This window comes from Nycticebus coucang, chromosome 12, assembly GCF_027406575.1.
Source record: "Nycticebus coucang isolate mNycCou1 chromosome 12, mNycCou1.pri, whole genome shotgun sequence".
Taxonomy (NCBI): Eukaryota; Metazoa; Chordata; class Mammalia; order Primates; family Lorisidae; genus Nycticebus; species Nycticebus coucang.
This window is the reverse complement of record NC_069791.1, coordinates 22150795-22172711: the sequence shown is the minus strand read 5'-3', so window position 1 is coordinate 22172711 and position 21917 is coordinate 22150795. Positions and strand designations below refer to the sequence as shown.

General features: G+C 33.4%; 1 protein-coding gene across 1 annotated transcript in view; it reads right to left on the bottom strand.

The window, feature by feature from the left end:
• ADAMTS20 (ADAM metallopeptidase with thrombospondin type 1 motif 20) overlaps positions 1-21917 on the bottom strand; it is a 165841-nt gene that overhangs the window by 104252 nt on the left and 39672 nt on the right. Inside the window, exons 5-11 of the mRNA XM_053556101.1 lie at positions 19329-19412; positions 18700-18824; positions 16799-16839; positions 7597-7702; positions 5761-5907; positions 3366-3507; positions 1677-1781 (exon numbers count right to left, since the gene is read on the bottom strand). Of these exons, the coding sequence (XP_053412076.1) occupies positions 1677-1781; positions 3366-3507; positions 5761-5907; positions 7597-7702; positions 16799-16839; positions 18700-18824; positions 19329-19412 (750 nt within the window). The remainder of the gene's footprint in view (positions 1-1676; positions 1782-3365; positions 3508-5760; positions 5908-7596; positions 7703-16798; positions 16840-18699; positions 18825-19328; positions 19413-21917) is intronic.

Below are 21917 nucleotides of genomic sequence, written 5' to 3'. Positions count from 1 at the left end.
GGTATACAGCACACAGTCATATATACAGATGGTAGTATTTTCATGTTCAGTTGTCTCGGATCCAGCTTATACAAAATAATTATTGTTCTGTTAATTGAATACCATGCTGCAAAAAAAGAAAAAGTTTGCTGACATTCCGAATGCTTCAAAGTAAATACAATTTTTTATTAGTAAAAAATAATCATATTTATGGCCAAACCATATTTAGACTACTCAATAAATTAGCCATAAATAGTATATCTCTTGATATTTATAAATATATCAATCATTGACTAGAAGTCACAAGAAGTAAGGGGGGGAAGTAAAGTCCTTTCAATAATTCTTATCCCCAAATAAAAAATTTTATGTAAGTTAAAGATTAAATTTTATATTTCATTACTAGCTAAACAGAAAAAGTTCACTAAAACTTTGGTCCTAAAAGTACAAAAAGGTAATTAGAGTATTAGATGATTTCAATGAGTACTTCAGCTACTACAAAAATTGTGGGAAGTACCAAATAAACTTTAGTAAGCAATTTATTTGTAATGTGATCAATAATCATAAGAAAGACATGCCTTTTGTTGGGAAAATAATTCAAGAGAAAGGCAAAAGCCTTTCAGAAATATTTCAACTGGGTAAGTAGCACAGACACAAGTTCAGCTACTGAATTGACCTTTAATTTTTAGGAAGCTTTTACATTTGGTTAATGTGAAGGGAACAGAGAGGCAGCATTAGGCAACCCATTTTCTTTTCATTTCATTTCTTTTCCTTTTTTCTTTTTTTGTCACCCTTAGTAGAGTCTCGTGGCCTCATAGCTCACAGCAACCTCAAATTCTGGGGCTCAAGTGATCCTCTTGCCTCATTTTTCTATTTTTAGTAGAGACAGGGTCTCACTCTCATTCAGGCTGATCTCGAACTCGTGAGCTCAAACGATCCACCCACCTCTGCCTCCCAGTGTGCTAGGATTACAGGCACAAGCCACTGCGCCAGCCCAGGCAACCTGTTTTCAAGAAGTGTTCCTTGTGGTCCAAAGAAGTGTGAAGAAGTCTGACAGACTAAAAATGTAGGCAAGACCACGAAGGCTGTCCTGCAACATGTAGCACAATCGCACTTTGTCCTCACAACTAACACGTTTCATTATTTCGTCTCCACATCACCTTGACGGAGTTAGTCAACATGATGCTTAACGATGGTGAATGGCAAGATTTCATTAATGATCAATGTTAGAATGGTGAAGAGGTAGTAGGCAAGGAGTTTATTTTAGGAGTATAATGTGTTATATTCAGAAACAACAAAGATCCAAAGAAGCCACTTAAATCTTACAATTATACTTAACTGAACTGTATGGGAGAAAATGTATGTAAGAATGTTCACAAATTTGGGGAATTTGCCAAAATCTTAGGACCTTTATATCTGTTCTCAATTTTACTAACAAGGCTATGAATGTGCTTAGATAACCACCCATCCATATGTCATGTATGCAACTTAAACATTCATCTGCTATATCCACTGGAAATAAAAGGATAAAATTAAAATTTTAATTCAGTGGGCAATGTACTATATAATGACACAAACATGGCAGTAACATTAAATCCACTAGCTCAACAAAACTCAAGAGGAAACGATGAACAGAGTGCTCAAATGCAGAACTCTTGGATAATCTTTTGACACAAGACTCACCCTTCAAGAAAACCTACCATCCCAGGACCACAGTTTGTCCCATCTGCCAGTGGCATGTGTTGAGTGCGGCAGCCTTTGTGAACTCCTTCTGTGCTTGTGCACCAGAGACGCCTGCACTGTTTCTGCAGAAAGAACAGGCGGGTGAGAGTCAGTTCAGTGTAATGCACTGGCCTATAGGTTGATCTGATATGGCCAGGGCTGCAAAATCCATAAAAATCTTTACCAAATAGGTTCCAGTCACTGATTTTTCCTCTGAACACATAAAGTGATGCCATTCTCTTTTTAAAAAATATTGTTTTGATTTTTTATTTATTCATTGAACAATGGAAGATATGAATTGGCGGAAATATTTAAAATTACATGAGACAGTTTTTTCTCTTTACAAGATATTTTTCTAAAGGACTTTTTGTTGTTAAATATTATTCACAGGGAGTTCCCAAAAGCCCCTTTGAAGCAATGGTGGAATGTATGAATAATGTCCATAAAAATACTGTTTAATGTATACTGAAGTTTCCTATTTTGCAAATGTAATGCATACTTTCAACTTTTGAACAAAGTGTTCTGAAGTTTTCAAAAGAAAGAAAGTCCACAGAGGGTCACAGGAGCTATGCTCAAGTTAATGCTTTTCTTTTTCCAAATTTAAATTCAAAGTTTATTTAGTGTGTAAATCAGGTTGGAAAGAAATGTGATATAATGATATATTAAGGTAAATCATCCCCCTTCACAATGGATGCTGAAAGCCTTATTTAAAATTTATGAGTATAAATTTAAGGTTTTAGAAAGAATAACCACTATGTGAAATATACTTTGAATGTCCCTGTGCTCACTGTTAAGTGTCTTTCATTCATTCAACATTCAGTAAACATTCATTTGGTGGAACCTATTGGGTGGTAGGATTCTGAATTGGACACTGGGCATATATATTTATTTAAATGAATGAAAAGGCTGCATTTCTGGCCCAACGATCCTCACAATCTAGTCAGGCAGTAAGAAAGCTGGCAAAGGTATGCAAAGAAATGAAGAAAACAGAATGACTACTCTACTCTGTGTTGGAAAAGCAAAGTATGGATTCACCACAGCAATCACATCAATTCTAAACTGAATCCTAGATTTACCCAAAAGAAAATCATGATAATAGATTCACTACAAGTATTAGGATCAACCATCTCTGTAGAAATTCAAAGTATCTAATCTCTGAAAAATTCTCAAAATAAATTGTAAAGTAATAGCTTAATGAAAACAATATGCCAGCAAATTTCCTCTGACTTTTAATCTATGTAAAGGAAAATGCATGCTATTAGATTCCTGAGGCCTTTAATTCAGGAATCAACAAGTCAGTATGAAAATACCTTTATTTTCTCCTCTCACCCCAATATTATTTGAAAATAAATATCAAATGCTTTTACTTTTCTCATTATATAACTTCTCTGTGGCTCTATTTTCTAAATGAGTATACTGCATAGGAATTTGTGAGCATTAACAAAGGTAACATTAAGTACTCAAGATAGTACCTGACATAGAGTAAGTACTAAATAAGTTTTAGTCTTCCTTTTTTTGACTACTCTCTGCCAGACACCAAATTTTCAAAGACTTAGAAAGCATATTTAGTTCATCATCTGTTTCCAGAAAATAAATGTACATTTTGAAATACATGCTTAGTATAAATTTATGGCAGTTTTCAAACAAAAGGAGAACATTTTGCTTACCAAATAGGGACACACTTGTGATCCAGGACCAAACATAAGTTCACATTGCTTGTTTACGTCATACATCAGTCCAGGAAGCTGTGAAGATAGGTCGTATATCCTTCCATTTGGTTTGTCAAGAAGACATTCCCCATGACCAGTACTATACCAACACATAAAATAGAATATTGTAAATTCACATGGATGTGTTTCAGTATAAGATTCTGATAAATAGATTTATCACATCTACTAGAATCCTTCACTTTCTTTTTGTTGTTGTTTTGAGAAAGAATCTCCCTTTTGTTGCCCTTGGTAGAGTGTCGTGGCATCATAGCTCACAGCAACCTCAAACTCTTGGGCTCCAGTGATTTTCTTGCCTCAGCCTCCCAAGTAGACCGGACTAGAGACACCCATCAGAACACACAGCTATTTTTAGAGATGGGGTCTAGCTCTTGCTCAGGTTGATCTCGAACTCGTGAACTCAAGTGATCCACTGGCCTCAGCCTCCCAGAATGCTGAGATTACAAGTAAGCCACCATGCCCGGCCTAGAATACTTCACTTTCAACGAGAATATCCATATTTTTCTTAAATTAAAACCAACTCACATCAATGTCAGTATAGCAATGGTCTTGTACATAATAACACTTTACAAAGGATCTTTAATGTGTTTGTTTGCACTTGATTACCACAATCACCCAGAAGGCACCAATTAAAAAATGACAAACACAAATTCATCAGAATGTAATTTACAAAACGTATGTTCATATCACATTATTGGTCTAGTTTGCTTTCCAATAGCGATGCCTCAAATGTAATGTCCAACCTGCCAAGATGTTGTAAAAATAAAATACATTTTCAAATCATTTGAGAAAGTGTGTTTCAAGTTCCAAACAATAACAGCAGTAACAAAAAAGGAATTTCAAAAAGTTCTGTGCTGTTTCTACCTCCAAAGGTTTCTTTGAGGAGAGAGTATGGCAAAGTCCAGAGCACTGGTCTTAGGGTCTTACACTTTGGCTCTAGCATATCCCAGGATGCATGGCTGTGGAAAACCCATTGAATCTCCCTGAGCTTAAGTTTCTTTATCTGAAAATTGACAGTGGTAATATCTATAACTTGCTATCTGAATATATGATATACTTTAATAACTTGGAAAAGAGCACAGCAAATGTAATATCTATTACTCCTACTTTGCCATGTGATGTTCAGTCTACAGAAAACTGTGACAATATTCAATTTTAACCCAATATTCCAGTTGGTTAAAAGCAACCATCTGTTCCAATGCCATAATTACGATAATTTTTTTGGAAATTTTTACTGGCTAAAAGGACATATTAATTTTCCAACGAAATGAGCATGTAACTTTTAAAAATTGCCATTATAAAGAATTGGAGTATTACCTCGTTCTAAACCACCCTCTCCCCCAAGAAAACCACACCACTGGTATTTTTAACCAAAACATCAGTTAACCATTGAAAAAGTTATACATAATCATGTACAGATCAGCATGTTTGTGATAACATGCTGTGTGCTTAAACCAAGTTCCCATGTAAGGATAAATTATCACTATTGGTCACAAATTGGGGATATAATTTTGAACATATATTCCATACTGTGGTTTATTTATTCCCATAGTTCTCATAAAGAGAGAGGTAATTATAAAATAGTGATGCTGATTAATTGATGATTGGAATGTAGAGTAGAAGAAAGGTATTATTACATCTATACAAAAAGTAGCTAGAAAGAGCTTTGGCTTGCCTTTTGGACAAGTTCAGTGCCAAGATGGAAACACCATTTGGATAAAAGAAATCAGAAAGCAGAGAAATCAAGTGAAGGGTGGAGAGACAAAGCAAGAAAAACCTAGATCCACCACTTCTCTTCAGAGCTAGAAAGAGCCTTTTTATTTATTTATTTATTTATTTTTTATTGTTAAATCATAGCTGCATACATTAGTGCAGCTATGTATCAAGGGGTACAATGTGCTGGTTTCATATGGAGTATGGAAAGTTAGAGACTGCACCCCTGTGGTTATAGAGAGCTATTTGGCTAACTCACAATTTGACTTTAGCAATTTTCTATCTTTCCGGAGCACCTCAAACTAGAGTCACTCAAACAATTCTCAAAATATTAGTAACTTCTGAAAAAATTCAAACACCTATACAAAAGCTGGAATTCCCAATAAGTCTCTCCCCAGAGTATTCATCACAAGAAAACAGTCCAGATAAAGAATAGCTAGTTCTGAACTACAATAAAAATTATTTGTGGAGGAAAATAACATGTACACATAACTCTTACATATCCATTTTTACAGTGAAAGTTAACTTAAGATTAAGGAAAAACTAAACAGATATTGAACCCATTTTAAAAGTACACATTTCAAATTTCATAATCTAATAAATGCCCAATTATCAGACTTACTCTAGAAATTCAGTGATATATTTCTGACTACATTTTGACCAGGTCCAAGGACTTGTGTGGTAATTTAAAGTTGGAGCCATTACATGATACTGATGTTTAATTCCAGCCTCTTTACATTTAAAACTATCATCATGTGGAACATTAAATCTAAAAATAAAAATAAACATTTAAAAAGAATGTCAAAAGATATATACAACATTATAACATATCCCTTATATATAATAGAAAATACAGATAAATATAATTATATCAGAATTTGTATTTTGTCTTTTCATAGGTCCTAAAATGCTCATGTTTAGAAGCACATGATTGCTGAGAAACACTAGATTATGCCTTCGATCAGAAGCACAGTCTGTTCATCTGGCATCTGAGTCTAAACAATTTAAATACTTGGATTCCAGTTGACCTCATCACAATATGGGCATAGCATTCACATTAAATGCCTTCAGTGGATTTCAACATGGATAGCCTCGGAGATATATGTGGACATATTAGGTCAAAGTGATTCCACACTAAATTCCAGACCATTGCCTATTGCTACAGTATAAAAAGAACTTCTTTCATCTCAAATTCTCTTTCTTTCCATAGTATCTGTCTATTTTATATATAAAAGCCTAAGTACTATTTCTGAGCTGTACTTCATAAGTGAGACTGGTAGAACTAGAATACTAAATAAACATTCCCAAAGGGCAGCCAAATCTTCACAATGAGAGCAAACATATCAAATAATTAGCAGGTCAGCAACAGATCCTATGCAATCATTGGGGGACTCAAGTATAAAGTCAAGTTTAGAATTCAGCTCTTTGCCTATAAACATTTGTATTTAAATCAGGTCTTTAAACTACTTACCCATATTCTAGAAACACCTAAGGAGTTTCTCAGGAAGAAAATAAATTCATAATATGGTACCATGCAAGAATAGTGGCCCTCTAGTTAGCAGCCCTGGCAACCAGCAGGTAGTGCTTTACAGACATTGCCGCAGAATTTCTGCAGTCCCGGGAATGCTCCTCATCCTATCCCCTCTTCCTAAACAACTTATGAAATGTAGCTTATCATCAGGCTAAGAGGAAATTGAAGAGGTGCTGGTTTACTAAAAAGGATCTTCACTTGAAATTATTCCACCTAAACTCACTAACGAAATCTCAAAGCACAACCAGAAAAAGCTGGTTTTGTGGTCAAAAACAGGCTATTCTAGCCTCGATTCCTTCCTAGCAGATAACAAAGAAACACTGGAGTTCTGGGGGTACATTTGAAATAATTTTTCAGAGGACAAGTTTATAAAGTTCTGATTTCCTGACAGCTCTGAAGACATCATGAGAAATCACGGCTTCCATTTTTAGAGCACAAATCTCAGCAAAATTTTTAGTAATACTAGAACAGAAAAGAGGATCCCAAATTCTTATGAAAAACTAGGGAACAGCTGAAAATTTTTTAAAAATCTTAAATGAGAACTTCCCATGGGTCACATCCTCTTCTGGGGCTCTGAGCATTAAGAGCAAGAAATGAGTTGGCATTAAGAACATTTTGGGGAGTTCCCAGAACCAGGAGCCCAGTACCTGATCATATAGAAGATAACAAGGGATAGAGGCCAGAAGTGCTTGCCATATAATCCAAGATAGTAAATGAAATAAAACATTTCCCAAGTTCTAGTTCTTTGCTTAGCCTGTTGATCTGTGCAGCATGTCTGATTTAACGTAGATCATAAAAGACCCAGAATGAGGATTAAAGGGGTGAAAATTGCATTAATAATATTTAACAAAGAAATAAAGATAGAATGTTAGGCATTCTGTGCTGTAACAAACAGAGGCACACTGCTGAAGTAACGGAGGTACTTACACATGCCCAAGCTCATGGGCAATAGTAAAGGCAGCGCTGAGTCCGTTTTCTTCACTAATGGAGCAGCTCCGTAAAGGATCACACAGTGTACCTAATTCTGCCAATCCTGAAAAATTTCACATTTGTATTACATCAAAATGTAATCATACCAAAATCATACAGTGAGAAATAAATTTAAAAGCATTGTAACCTAGGGTGACTCCTATGGCTCCGTCACTAAGGCGCCGGCCCCATATACTGGGGGTGGCGCATTCAAACCCAGCCCTGTCCAAATTGCAACAAAAAAATAGCCGGGCATTGTGGTGGGCATCAGTTGTCCCAGCTACACAGGAGGCTGAGGCAGGAGAATCGCCTAAGCCCAGGAGCTGAGGTTGCTGTGAGCTGTGTGACGGCATAGCACTCTAACCAGGGAGATAAAGTGAGACTCTGTCTCTAAAAAAAAAAAAAAAAAAGCATGTAACCTTTGGCATTGCAACTTAGAAATAAATGCAGAATTAGCTGTTAATATGGAATAAATGCTTTAGAAGGGGAAAAAAGGATGGAATGATTTGTCAGCAGTTAAAATCTTCTTAGTATTTAAGTCAAGAAAATAACCTAAAAAGGGGGAATGAGTGAACAATGTTTTAAAAATATAGGAAAAAGAAAGAACTGTTGCAGGAAAGGTGAAGTGTTCTAACACTTTATTGTGGCTCTGAGGAAAGACCAGGAATGTGTTAATTGTTAAAGAAAAACTAGTAAGAGAAGAAAATAGCATAGAACTACACCAATCTATGAAGTTTCACTAATTTGTTAAAGTTTGAAGCAGCATACAAATATTCAATTATAATTGAATACTTAATTAAATGAGTAAAAAATATGTTAAGTGTTTAGACTAGCCCCTGGTATTTAATATAGGCTAAATTAAAAAATGATTATAAGAACTATTGCTAGCACTGGATGATTTTGTAACACTTCAGCAACAACAAATATTTTAAAAATCAGGTCTATTCACTTCTATCTAAAGAATAATGTGTCAGGCAAACATGCTGTTGAAAGATGAGGTATGAAATGTGTAAACCCCAAAGACAGCAATAATTACAGTTTATAGAGTCCTCTAAAAATAATATGGAATAAGAAATCCAAAGTAAATATTAATTACCACAATCCATATGTTAGCTTTTTACAGATTTATAAATATAACACATTTATAAAATTATTATTATTATTATTTTTTTTTTTTTTTTTGCAGTTTTTGGCCAGGGCTGGGTTTGAACCCACCACCTCTGGCATATGGGGCCGGCGCCCTATCCCTTTGAGCCACAGGTGCCACCCACATTTATAAAATTATGTATTGCATGTGTATGTATTGCATGTGACTAGAGACCAGGCTCAAATATTCCCATAGGCAGGGAACATAAACCATGGTTTTACTGTTGCTGTCCTTCAATTCAATCAGGAATTTATCTGCTCCCTTAGAACATTCCTTTCACCAAAAGAATACTATTTTGTCAACAAGATAAGCAGTTTCTTACTGTAAAGTTTTTACATAATTTCTTAATATGGAAGAAACAAATTTGCATTAGCTACTATTTTAGTGTTTTTTCTCCTGTGTGTTCTTTTATTCATAAAAGTTAAAAGACATGAATATTTCCCCAGTATTTAAGGTAGATTTCCTAACAACAATGTTTATGTAGTGCTTCAAGAGAAATGGAATCTTTAAAAGGTTGTAAAAAAGTCAAAGATGAAGAAGTTTATTAGTCAAACAAAAAGATTTGCTCTCTTTCTGACACCACTGCCAAAAGGTCTTGCTTGGACAACCTCCCTCCACCCCCCAAAAAGAGTTTGTTCTTAGTTAGAATCAAGACCAAAGGCAATGAAAAATTTAAAAAAGAAAGAAATTCTTTGTTAACAGTCCTTTGTTTTTTGTTTGTTTGTTTATTTTCATGGGTAAGGTTGTGTTCCAAAAAACTTTATTTACAAATACAGGCTATGAACAGTAGTTTATTAATCCTGACATTTATAATATGTGTCAAAGGACTGTATAAAATAAAATATTAAATAAATCCTATGCATTATTAGCATTTAGAAGTGTTTTGAAGTAACGTAAGAGTAGATTTATAGAAACTGCTTGATCAGAAGACTGGATATTAAATATAGTGAAAGGAAGTTTCAAATGGTAATTCTTGGGTAAAAACATAACCACAATTAAACTATTCCCATTATTTTATTAATTTTAAGAAAACTGGATTTTTTTAAAATTTATTTTTGTTTGGGAATCATAGAGGGTACAAAAAATCAGGTTACACTGATTGCAGTTGTTAAAGTTCCTCTTATAGTTGTGTGTCGATCCCAAGAGGTGTGCCATGCACTGTAATTCCCATTCCCTTCCCTCCTCCCCTCTTCCCTACCCCTCCTTGTACTAGATTATCTACTGCCCTCATATTAGAATTGAGTACATTGGATTCTTGCTTCTCCATCCTTGTGACGCTTTACTAAGAAGAATGTATTCCACCTCCATCCAGATTAATACAAAGGATGTAAATTCTCCATCTTTTTTAATGGCTGAAGAGTATTCCATGGTATACATATACCACAGCTTGTTAATCCATTCCTGGGTTGGTGGGCATTTAGGCTATTTCCATGTTTTGGTGATTGTAGATTTAGCTGCCATAAACAGTCTAGTGCAAATGTCTTTATGATAAAGACATTTCTTTGAGTCGATGCCAGGAATGAGATTGCAGGATCAAATAGGAGGTCCAATTTGAGTTCTTTCAGGATTCTCCATACTTCCTTCCAAAAAGGTTGTGTTAGTTTGCAGTCTCGCCAGCAGTGTAAAAGTGTTCCCTTTTCTCCACATCCACGCCAGCATCTGCAGCTTTGTGACTTTGTGATGTGGACTATTCTCATTGGAGTTAGGTGGTATCTCAGGGTAGTTTTGATTTGCATTTCTCTGATGATCAGGGACAATGAGCATTTTGTTATATATTTGTTAGCCACTCATCTGCCTTCGTCAGAGAAGGTTCTGTTCATATCTCTTGCCCAGAGGTAGATGGGATTATTTACTCTTTTTCTGTTGATTAATTTGAGTTCTTTATAGATTCTAGTTATCAACCCTTTGTCAGGTTGATACCCTGCAAATATTTTTTCCAATTAAGATTCTAACATTCATGCTTGCATGTGAAATATTTTTTAGTCAATTTTCATCTTATTGTATATTTCTCCTTTGTCAGAGCAAATTAAAGATGAGCACATTTCTTTTATGAATATCCTGCTTTACTCCCATGCTTTTATTTTCATTTTCAATGAAAATGGGCCAATTCTCATATTTTCATTTTTAGGGCTATGTACATATTTGGAACACAATATTGACCATACCACCACCCAAACTTTATGTTTCATGCTTAAAGGTATATATATTCTGAATTGAACATTTAAGACACATAACAGATTTATAAAAATATGTATTGCATATGATTAGAGACCAAGCTCAAATATTCCCATAAGCAGGCAACAGCAGGCAAAAACTGAAGTAAATGTTTAGTATTATGGTACCAAGTAGCTGGTTGGTGGTTTGTGTCAAGATTTATTTAGGCTGATTCTAAATTCCCTAAAAGTTGTCCAAGACAGAATAAAGCAGCATAGGCCCGAATTTATTGCAGGCTCCATGTGTTTAGAAATACAAGAAGCTACACAGAATCACCTAATTTAGTCATCTTGAAGAATGAAAAACATTTTCAATGTATTTTGTAAAACATGCTTGGGGACTGAGGCAACAAAATATGCACAAGGAGATATAGCAGGAAACCCAGTAATTATTACCAACCTTTTGTGTGTCATTAATAACTCTCCTTAGTTCACTTCTCTTCATATTTCAGATGAGAAAAAAAAAACAGTATTAATATGTGTAACAATAGAAGCTGTGTAGCCTTGGGAAAATTATTCCCTCATCTATAAAACTGGAGTAATAGTTGTTCTAATATAATGTATAATACACCTAGGAAATACTCAGATATCTTAGCTATCATGATTATTACCCTTTGCTTAATGAATAAAAACAATGATTTCATTATCATAGTCCATGTTTCTAAATGTCACTATAATTTATATTTACAGTAGCAAAAAACTATAAAACCATAAATGAGGACTAGGAAACCACTTTCTTCTACAAAAATGGTCAAAAATCTCTAGCACTGATTCATTTTAAAAATAGGAAGAAATAACATATTCAGTAAAAGTTTATACTACTAATTTTAACTATGAAAATGTGAAAACAGGGGATACATACATATAAGACATTTAATATATTCAATAGGTTTCTATTAAATGATTTAGTCATAAAGTATAGCTAACGAAACCCAAAAACAGTTGGTAGGGAGGAAGAAATTCAGTCTGCTATAAAAATTAAGGCAAAGGCATCTACTACAATAATCACAAAAGATTAAGAGTTTCTATAGGGTCCACTTAACATAAAGAAAGTGGACATTTAATAAAAACTACTTTTGAATGAATGCTGTGCTCACATGATTTACAGGAACTATTAAGTCCAAACCTCACAAAACTAACAAACATATTCTTTCTCTCTCTCCCTCATCAAATGCACATGCATACAGACACATGTCTACATACATATACATTCATATGAGTTAAACACTAGGTGGTAAGTAATGAAAAATAAGGATGAAAGTTATTCTGAGGACAAATGCTGATGAAGCAATGTGATCCAGAGCTTAAGAGCTTACTAGAAGAAGCTTCAAGGTGGATCTGGATCCAGATGTATATTCATATCTTGCTATAGCTATGGCAAGCCAGTGACCTAGTTATGAACCCCCTTAGAATTATTGCAGCAACAACAACAAAAATCTTCTCTGGAGGACAACATATACTTTTTGAGATGGCCAGCCCCCAGTCCCATAAGTTAATCTCAAGTAAATATGAATTTATAATCAGTGACCATCAAACACATAAACAAAACAAGAAAGCATAAGAGAAAGCAGAAACAACATATTTGGCTGTTAAGTATTTCAGATGTGGAAATTCTCAGACAGAATATAAAATTAGTCCATATGAAATAGGAGACATGAAATTCAATTAAAAATATGAGTAATTCTAAAAAGAATATAAACAAAATAAATAGTTAGATTTTCAATAAGAACTCAATAGTACCTTTCACACTGAAAAAAAGCATATGTTAAATTGTAAAATATAAAAGTTGTAAAATGTAAATGTAAAATATGAAGGATAACAAATTAGACATAGTTAAAGAGAGAAGGAGTAGAATGGAAATTAGAGCCATGTGAATGAAACATGAAGAGAACATACAATGAAAGCATGGAGAACAGAATAAGATCTGATATTAAATAGAATAAGGACCAATGGTCAGAATAGGCAGAATTAAAGGATAAAATGTGAAAGAAAAGAAGAAACCTTGGATTTTAATTGGTTAAGAACCAATAGAACAGCATGAGTAAATAGAAAAAAAAAAATTAAAAAACTGCAAGGACAAAAAAAAAAGTAAGAGCAGAAATTAATGAAATAAAAACAAGAGACAAAAAGCTAATAGTTCTTTAAAAAGACAAATACAATAAACATTACAGTGAAACTGACCTATTAAAAAGAAGTGGGGCAAAAAGAAATAATAATCAGAAATAAAGTGAGACATGATTATATAGAGAGCGTAAAAAGTTGAGAAAATAGTATGAAAATAACTTAAGCTAATAAATGTTACTACTAAATTTTACTTAAAAAGAAATAGTAAATATCTTGAAAAAATAACTTTTTAAATACATTCAAGAAGACAATAATAGAAAATAATCTTATCGCCAAAGATAAATTCAATTAACTTTCCACAAAGAAAACATGAAACCCAGATGACTCTCCAGTTGGGATCATTCCAGTATTACATAAAATCTTCCAGAAAATGGTAAAAGAGTAACACATCCCAACTCATTCTTTAAAGTGAATAAAACCAAGTATCAAAATTAGAAAAATACAATCAAAGAAAGGCAAATTAAACATCATTTTCACTCCTAAAAATGTATACATGAAACCAGTGACTGCAATCCAGTAATGTGTGGGAGATGAGGGAAGAAAAACCTTGATCAAAGTTGGTTTAGTATTAGAAAATACTAAAAATGGAAATTCAACAGTACAATAAACATGGAAATTAAAATATCTCTTCAACACATTGATTTCAATTCCTTTGGATATATAAACAGGAGTGGGAGTTCTGGATCTTATGATTATCTATTCCCAGTTCTTTGAGAAACCACCATACCATTTTCCATGTGCTAATTTACATTCTCAGCAAAAATATACAACCTAAGTATCCATCGATGCATAAATGGATAAAGAAAATACGGTATGCATACACACACACACACAATGGAATACTGTATTCAGCCTTGGAAAAGAAGGAAATCCTGTCATTTGCAAGAATCTGCATGAATCTGGAGGACATTATCCTATGTAAAATAAACCAAGCACAAAGACAAATGTCATATGATCTTACTTATAAGTAAAATCTAAAACAGTGAAATTCAGAGTAGAGAGTAAGGGTTGAGGGGATGGGAGGTGGAGATAGACAATGGGGAAATATTGGTCAAAAGGTACAAAGTTTCAGTTAGGCAGTTAGATAGGAGAAATAAGTTTTTGAGATCAATTGGACAGCAATAGATAATTATATTTAGTAGTATATTTAATAATAATGTATATTTCAAAATAGCTAAGAAAATAAACTTCAAATGTCTCACCATAAAATATAAGTGATAGATATGTTAATCATCTTGATTTAATCATTCCACTTGTCTTCATATATGCGTATACATAGATATACATGTACACATAAACACATACATATATACATTTACCTCATTCCACATTGTTTTCACATAGATGTGTATACATATATATATACATGTATACATAAACACATACATATATACATTTACCTCATTCCACTTGTCTTCACATAGATGTGTATACATAGATATACATGTATACATATGCACATACATATATACATTTATCCAAACATTACATTATACCACATAAATGTATATAACCATAATTTTTCAATAAAATAGTATTAAAAATCTATGGAATTCACTAGATTAAGATGAAATAATCACATGATCATTTCAATATCTGCAGGAAAAAATATTTAAGAAAATAAGACATATACTTGTAACTTTTTTTAAAAAGTCAGAACACTAGGATTTAAGTTTATCTGCCAATAACCTACAGCAAATACTCTTGTTAATGGTGAAAATTCAAAGCATTCCTTTTAAAATTCCGGGGGGGAAAAGGCAAGAATAGTTACTACCACCACTTCTATTTAACATTCCATAGGAAGTTTTTATTTTGTAGTAAATAAAAAAAATACACATATAGTAAAGAAAAAGAAATACGTGTATAATTACCATAATTCACACACAATATAATTATCCACATGAAATCCAAAATATTTTATAGGTTAATTATGAGAAACAGAGTGATGAATCAGTGATTAAAATCAGCAAGCCAATAATCTATCACACTTCTAAGGACCAGCATCATACACCATTTACACTAACAGTAGAAAACAGAAGTCAGCAAAAGATGTGCATGACCAATTTGAAAGAAAATAATATATATTATTGAAAATTTTCAACTTAAATGGACAAAATTGTATGAGAACTTGACATACTGGTTCTGAAATTTTTATGGATGAGCCAAGTCCAAGAATAACCAAAATTCTCTTGAACAAATAAGGTGGAGATACATATCCCTTTTATTATTGAGATTTATTATGGAACTATAATAATCCATGCACTGTAGTGTACAATTAGTGCATGGATTAAATCACATGTGTGGGCTCAGAAAATTAAGAGATGATTTACAGACTCAAGTGCACACAGAAATTTTATATATGCTTTGTAGAATCTGAGAAAATAAGGGGCATTATTCAATGCATGATTTGAGGAAATTGGTCAAACAAAAAAGGAAATACTAAAACTAGATGCCTGTGTGATACCACACCCAAAAGAAATTATTCCAATGGATTAGAGATTTAAATATAAAAGGACAAATTTCAAAACATTTACAAGGAACAGGATATGTTTAGGCCTTGAGTTACACAAGCATTCTTAAATAAGATACCCAAATGCTAATTCTAAAATAATAGATTCATAAATTCAGTTACATTATATATTCACAAAAAAAAATAATAAAAAACAGGAACAAACTGTTAAAAGACATTTTGAATGCATATAAACCACAAAGGATTTAGTATCAAAATATAATAAAGAACACTTGAAAAGCAGTAAGAAAATAACAAGTACCACAGCAGAAAAATGGGCAATGTTTCTTTTATTTATTTCAGTCCCTACAGAAATGGAAATACAAATATATGAAATCCCATTATTAGGGAAATAAATATTACTAGTGGAATGAAATACATTACATTTAGAATGGCAAAAGAAGAAATCTGAAGATACCCAGTATTGACACAATTGAAAGGAATGTATAAATTGGTATGATCACTTTAGAAAATAATTTGGTATTCCTTATAACATTTAATATTAGCAGACTTAATGTTCTAGCAATCCTAGAAATATGTCTTAACTCTTACAGCAAAGTTCATGATAGAAAAAAACTACTGATATAAACTGTCAATGAAATATTATACATCAGTGAAAGCATGTGAACCACAAGAGCTAAAAAGTTCAAAAAGAAGAAAAAGCAAACAATTTATTGTTCGGGAACACATATTTCATAAAACTATTGCAAAATATGGAAGGAACTGGCAAAATATAAAATTCTTGTTATCAGCTACCTTGTGGGGAAAAGCATAGAGGTAGGAATAATAACTTTGCACAGACCACATAATAGTGGGGACAGAGTCCTCACTCTTAAATCTGGAGGTGAATTCATGGCTATCCATTTTATTATTTTATTTTAAACTGGCACATAGGTTTCCATATATTATTTCTCATAGATCAAATATAACATAATAATACATTTTAAAATTAAATATATTATGCTTTGCTAAGCACTTACTATTTAGAAATTAGCAAATAAATCTTATTCATCTTACTTTATAAAATCAAAGAGTGACAAATGCAATAATTTATTAAGACAACTAAAATGATGAAAACTTCAAACAAAAGGAAAATTACTTAAATACTGTTTTTAATAATTCAATAAACAATTACATAAACTAAATTTAATTGACGAAATAACTTACCTAATGTATCACATTTCTCTCTAGCTCCACAAATGTCTTCCCTTAAAATAAAAGATTTTGAAGGATTTTTAGAAAATATTTTCGCGGCAAATATGAACAAAAATAAAGAAGCTTTAACTATGATGTGACCATAAGCAAACTTCTAAAGTTCTCATTAAGCTCTCAAGAAGTTAAAATGTAGTGATGCAACATTTCTGTACATCAATAAGCAATGGGTATGATATAAAAGTGAGTGTTATAAACAGTTGACTCATTAACCAAGTTCAATGAAAAACTTTTTATGTGCATTTTTCATCTCATAGCCTTTACTTTCATAGTACATGTAATTTAGCACGCCCTCTTCTTGATGATTCAGTATCACCGTATGTTTCAGTTATCATTTTGATGCAAAATAATGATGGTTTCAGATGGTTTCAAGTTGCTCATTTTATTTATTTATTTATTTATTTAGCTTCTTCATTACTTAGTCCCTATCCATCCAATCGGACAGTTCTCTTGTCTCTTTCTCTATGGTTTCTTATCATAGTCCATTCTTCCTCCCATCTTTCACCTGCTGTCTCCAATCTTTACTATATGACTTCTATCTACAATCCAGGGAAGAGCCATGGGCTATGATATGGTACTGTCTGTCTGTATACTAGGTCATTTCTGTTTTAGTTTTGTTAAGAGATAACATATAATCATGTGCCTATAACAATGTTTAAGTCAATGATGGACTATATAGATGATGCTAGTCCCATAAGATTATAAACCATATTTTAACTGTACCTTTTCCTTGTTTAGACACACAGTTACCACTGTGTAACAATTTCTTACTGTATTCAGTACAGTAAATGCTTCATAGGTTTGTAGCCTAGGACCATAATTGGCTAAATCATCTAGTTGGTGTAAGTACATTTCATGTTCACACAGTAACATGTCCCCATTGTTAAGCAAAACATAATGACATTAACTACATGTAAACTATTTTACATGGGCTAATGGTTCATTTCAGGGTTCTGTAAAGCTAAGATTCCTTTGAGTTTGAACCCCAAGTGAAGCGTTTCTTTGGTCACCCAACCACCTCAACCAAGCAAATTACAAACCAAGTAGCAATATGCTGATGTGAACTAACAAGATATAGTGGTGCTTGTAAAATGAATACTAATTTCATAAATGCCTCGGGTATTACAAAATAATAAATAAGTAGGTTTGAGAACAACTCTAGCACAGGCAGTCTGGTAATTAAAACATGCATTGAATATCAAAACAAGAAACAGATAAATAGGAAGAAAAGAAAAAAGCACAGGAATTCTAGAAAGTAGACAACCAAATACATTCAGAGGCTCTGCTTTCTGAGCAACTGAAATACCAAGGGGAAAATAAACAAAACCTGCTCCCGTTTCCTTAACAAAGTTCATTTCCAGATGCGATTCCTAATTATCTCATTCTGTCACCAATAAGATAAAGAAATTGTTTTGTTTAGATCAATCCGTGACTCAGCAACCTACTAGGCAAATTTCCTAAGGAACTAACTCGTAGTCTGATTTCAAAGGACAGAACAATGCTGCCATTCAATAGCTTCTCTCATGATACAAGATCTCACATCACATTTCCATATGTATTATTTTTTTATTATTAAGCCATTTGTACATAGATCATAAATACATTTATGCCATTATGGGATTCAATGTGTTGATTATGTACAAATTGGAGTGCTTACATCCTACTAATCAACATAGCCTTCACCTCCTTTACCCAATTACAGCATTAAGACATTTGTGTTCTACACCTGATAGATCCAACTTGTACATACATATTCTTGATAAAGAATTTAGGTAGCAAGAAGAATCAGTTGTAACACAGGACAGAAACAATAAAAAAAAAAAACCCGGTTGGAAGAGTTATTTCTAAAGTCATACCTAGTGATCAGAACAGCAGTGTCGTGGTGGGAAGGGTGACTATCTTCAGGAACATTCTGAGTTTGTTGCCATAAACAGAAGTTGTGTAATGTGGTAGCTGCATTAAAATTGATGACTGGTCCTTCCTACACAGAATAGTAAGCAGTTCAATACCTCGTCAACACATTTATGTCATCTTTACTCTCTGAGCTTATCAGGATCTATACCTTTTATCCAACAGCATTTAAATAGGCAAATGAAAGAATGGGATCACCTCTTTTCATGTTTTACTCTAACATATTGTAGCAAAATCTAAAGCATTGTGATCAAAACTGAATCTAATTAGATCTTCTCAATGTATCCATGCAATATTTAAAATTAACAAACTTGGATGTTTTGTAACCTTACATTTTTTAATTGTTTATTTATTTGTGTCACTTCCTTGGCTCAGTTAAACCCTGTTAAAATTATATTTTATTTCCATCACAAGAGAAAAGAGCAATCTTTACTCCTTCTCAAGTCAAACTTTTTAAAGTAGATGTTCACATATCTCATTTCTTATTAATAAGAGTTTCATGATATATATACACATATATTTTCACTAAAAGACTACTACCACTGGTAAAACCAACTTTAGACCTGTTTCTTACCTGTTCATTGTGAATTACAATTAACTTTACGATTACTATGTTTATAAGATTCCCAATACTTGAGTCCTTGTAGATTGCTGCAACCTGCAAGTAAAAAATATACAATTAGATACCTAAAATGAATATTTCTTCTCAAAAGTAAATCAAACCACTCCCAGCACATCAATTCTCCAAGTTAGCTGCACATTAGAATTTCTTAGCTTTTGCAAATCCTCACATTCAGGCAACATCCCTTGCCAATTAAACCAGAGTTTCCAGAGCAAAGACCCAGGCATCAGTACCTTTTAAAACTCCCTAGTACTTTAATGATTTCAATGTGAAGTGAACTTTGAGAACCAGTACAGCTATCGTAAACCTAAGATTGGTCCAGTAGCCACATAATCTATAGCTGATGAGGAATACAGAATCCACTTCCCTATATTAGCGAGTCAGAACCTGCATTTTGAATAGATCTCCAAGTGATCTGAACATATATTAGAATTCAGAAAAGATTGTTCTGGATGATTCAGCAAGAAATTCACTTCATGATCCACAATTTATGTAACCACAATAATACATAAAAATATGTAAGTTTTATTTATTCTATTCTAGTAGTTTCACTACATCTCTTCTGCCATAGTTGCCTATTTCTAATTCTGAACATGGTTATTGTGTTGAATGTTTAGCATTATTGGAATCCATGGAGACAGATTCATCTAGAATCATAGAAATAGGCATAGAAGAGGTCATGAGTCACAACCTCTACCTTCCAAGACTGGAGATTGCAAGTCCATGAGGAACTCCAGGTGGTTCTGCCAGTACTCAGTTCATGATTCATGATTAAGGTGTTTGCTATTCCATTCACTAATTCACAACCTCTTCTTGTAGCCATCACAGAGTTTGCTGCTATAGTAGGAGTGCGGTCTACAGCAAATGCCTCTGCCTTGCCCTACATAACCCTATCTGGACCTATGCCACCTGTGCAGTGAAAACTGCTCCTGAAATCTAGATAACCATCTGGTGGGCCACGGTCCAAGCCAAGACAGCAATTGCTTTGTTGGTGATACTTCCTTCATTCGTTTAATAAATAAAATTATTTTGTGTGTGCGTGTGTGTGCAATGTAACTATTTTTTTTATTAAATCATAACTGTGTACATTAAAGCAATTATGGGATACAATGTGCTGATTTAACACAATAATTAAGTAAGTGAAGTGAAGTCTATTTTAACCAGTTTAATGTAAGCATTCCTAATTGTATATAATAAATAAACTTTTAGCCTCTAGTCTTTGCCTTGTTGGATAGAGACACAGATATAGGGGAGAGGATACAGTTCCTAACCTTGTAAAGATTACAGTTTTCCAGAATTATTAGCACTGGAGCCCTCCCCATATCATCCAAAGCTGCTTCTGCACAATGTACAGCATATCTGCTGCCAGTACCTCTTGCACCAAACAGGCTACTGCCAGAACCAGAGCCAAAGGCATCTCTGGAGCAGCTAACACTGCAGGGTCACTACGAGCAAAAGTACACATTCCAGTATCTTCACTACTGTCTTACCTGTGCAACCACAAATACTTATAGTATTACCTTCTTTACCTGCAGTGGTGCCTTTGGCTCTGGTGGTAACATGTTTTGGCAAGAATGGATGTAGCCCCAGTAGGATTGACAGTAAGTTAAGACTGGGAGAGTCAGATGGTTGGCATTTTCAAGCAGGTCTGTTAGCACTGTAGTATTGCTCACTTTACAACGGAAGCTGTGAAAATTTACACTTGAATTTATAAATAATTCGTTTCACATGTAGCTTTTAAAAATATATTAACCACAAAACAAAGTACACCTATGTTTGTGATTTCAGAGTTACCCTTTGATCCTATGAGTTTAAAAGTAGATGCTTTTCTAAATCAAATTATGAGGTAAAACACTTATTAAAGCAAACAGACAACATATAGAATAGAGAAAACATTCACAAGCTATACATTCAATATAGAGCTAATAACCAGAATCTATAAGGAACTCAAGCAAATCAATTAAAAAAAAAAAAAAACTCCATCAGAAAGTGGACAAAAGACATGAAGAGAAACTTCTCAAGAAAAGAAAGACCAATGGCCAATAAATGTGAAAAAATGCTCACTAATCATCAGGGAAATGTAAATGAAAGCCACAGTGAGATACTACCTTACCTGTGGTAGAATGGCTTTTATTTAAAAGTCCAAAACAACAGATGCTGGCATGGATGCAGACAGAAAGGAATGCTTATACACTGTTAATGAGACTGCAAATCAGCATAATCTCTATGTAAACCAGGATGGAGATTCCTCAAAGAACCAGAAGTAGACCTATCATTTGATCCAGCAATCCTACTATTGGGTATCTACCCAAAGGAAAGGAAGTCATTTTATCAAAAAAGAAAAAAAAAAAAAAGAAAAACACTTACACTACAATGTTTATTGCAGCACAATTCACAAATGCAAAGATGTGGAAACAACCCAAGTGCCCAACCATTCATGGGAGGACTAACAAAATGTGGTATATGTATACTAGGATGAATTAATGCCTTTTGCAACAATTTAGATGGAACCCAAGACCATTATCCTCGAAGATCGTTATC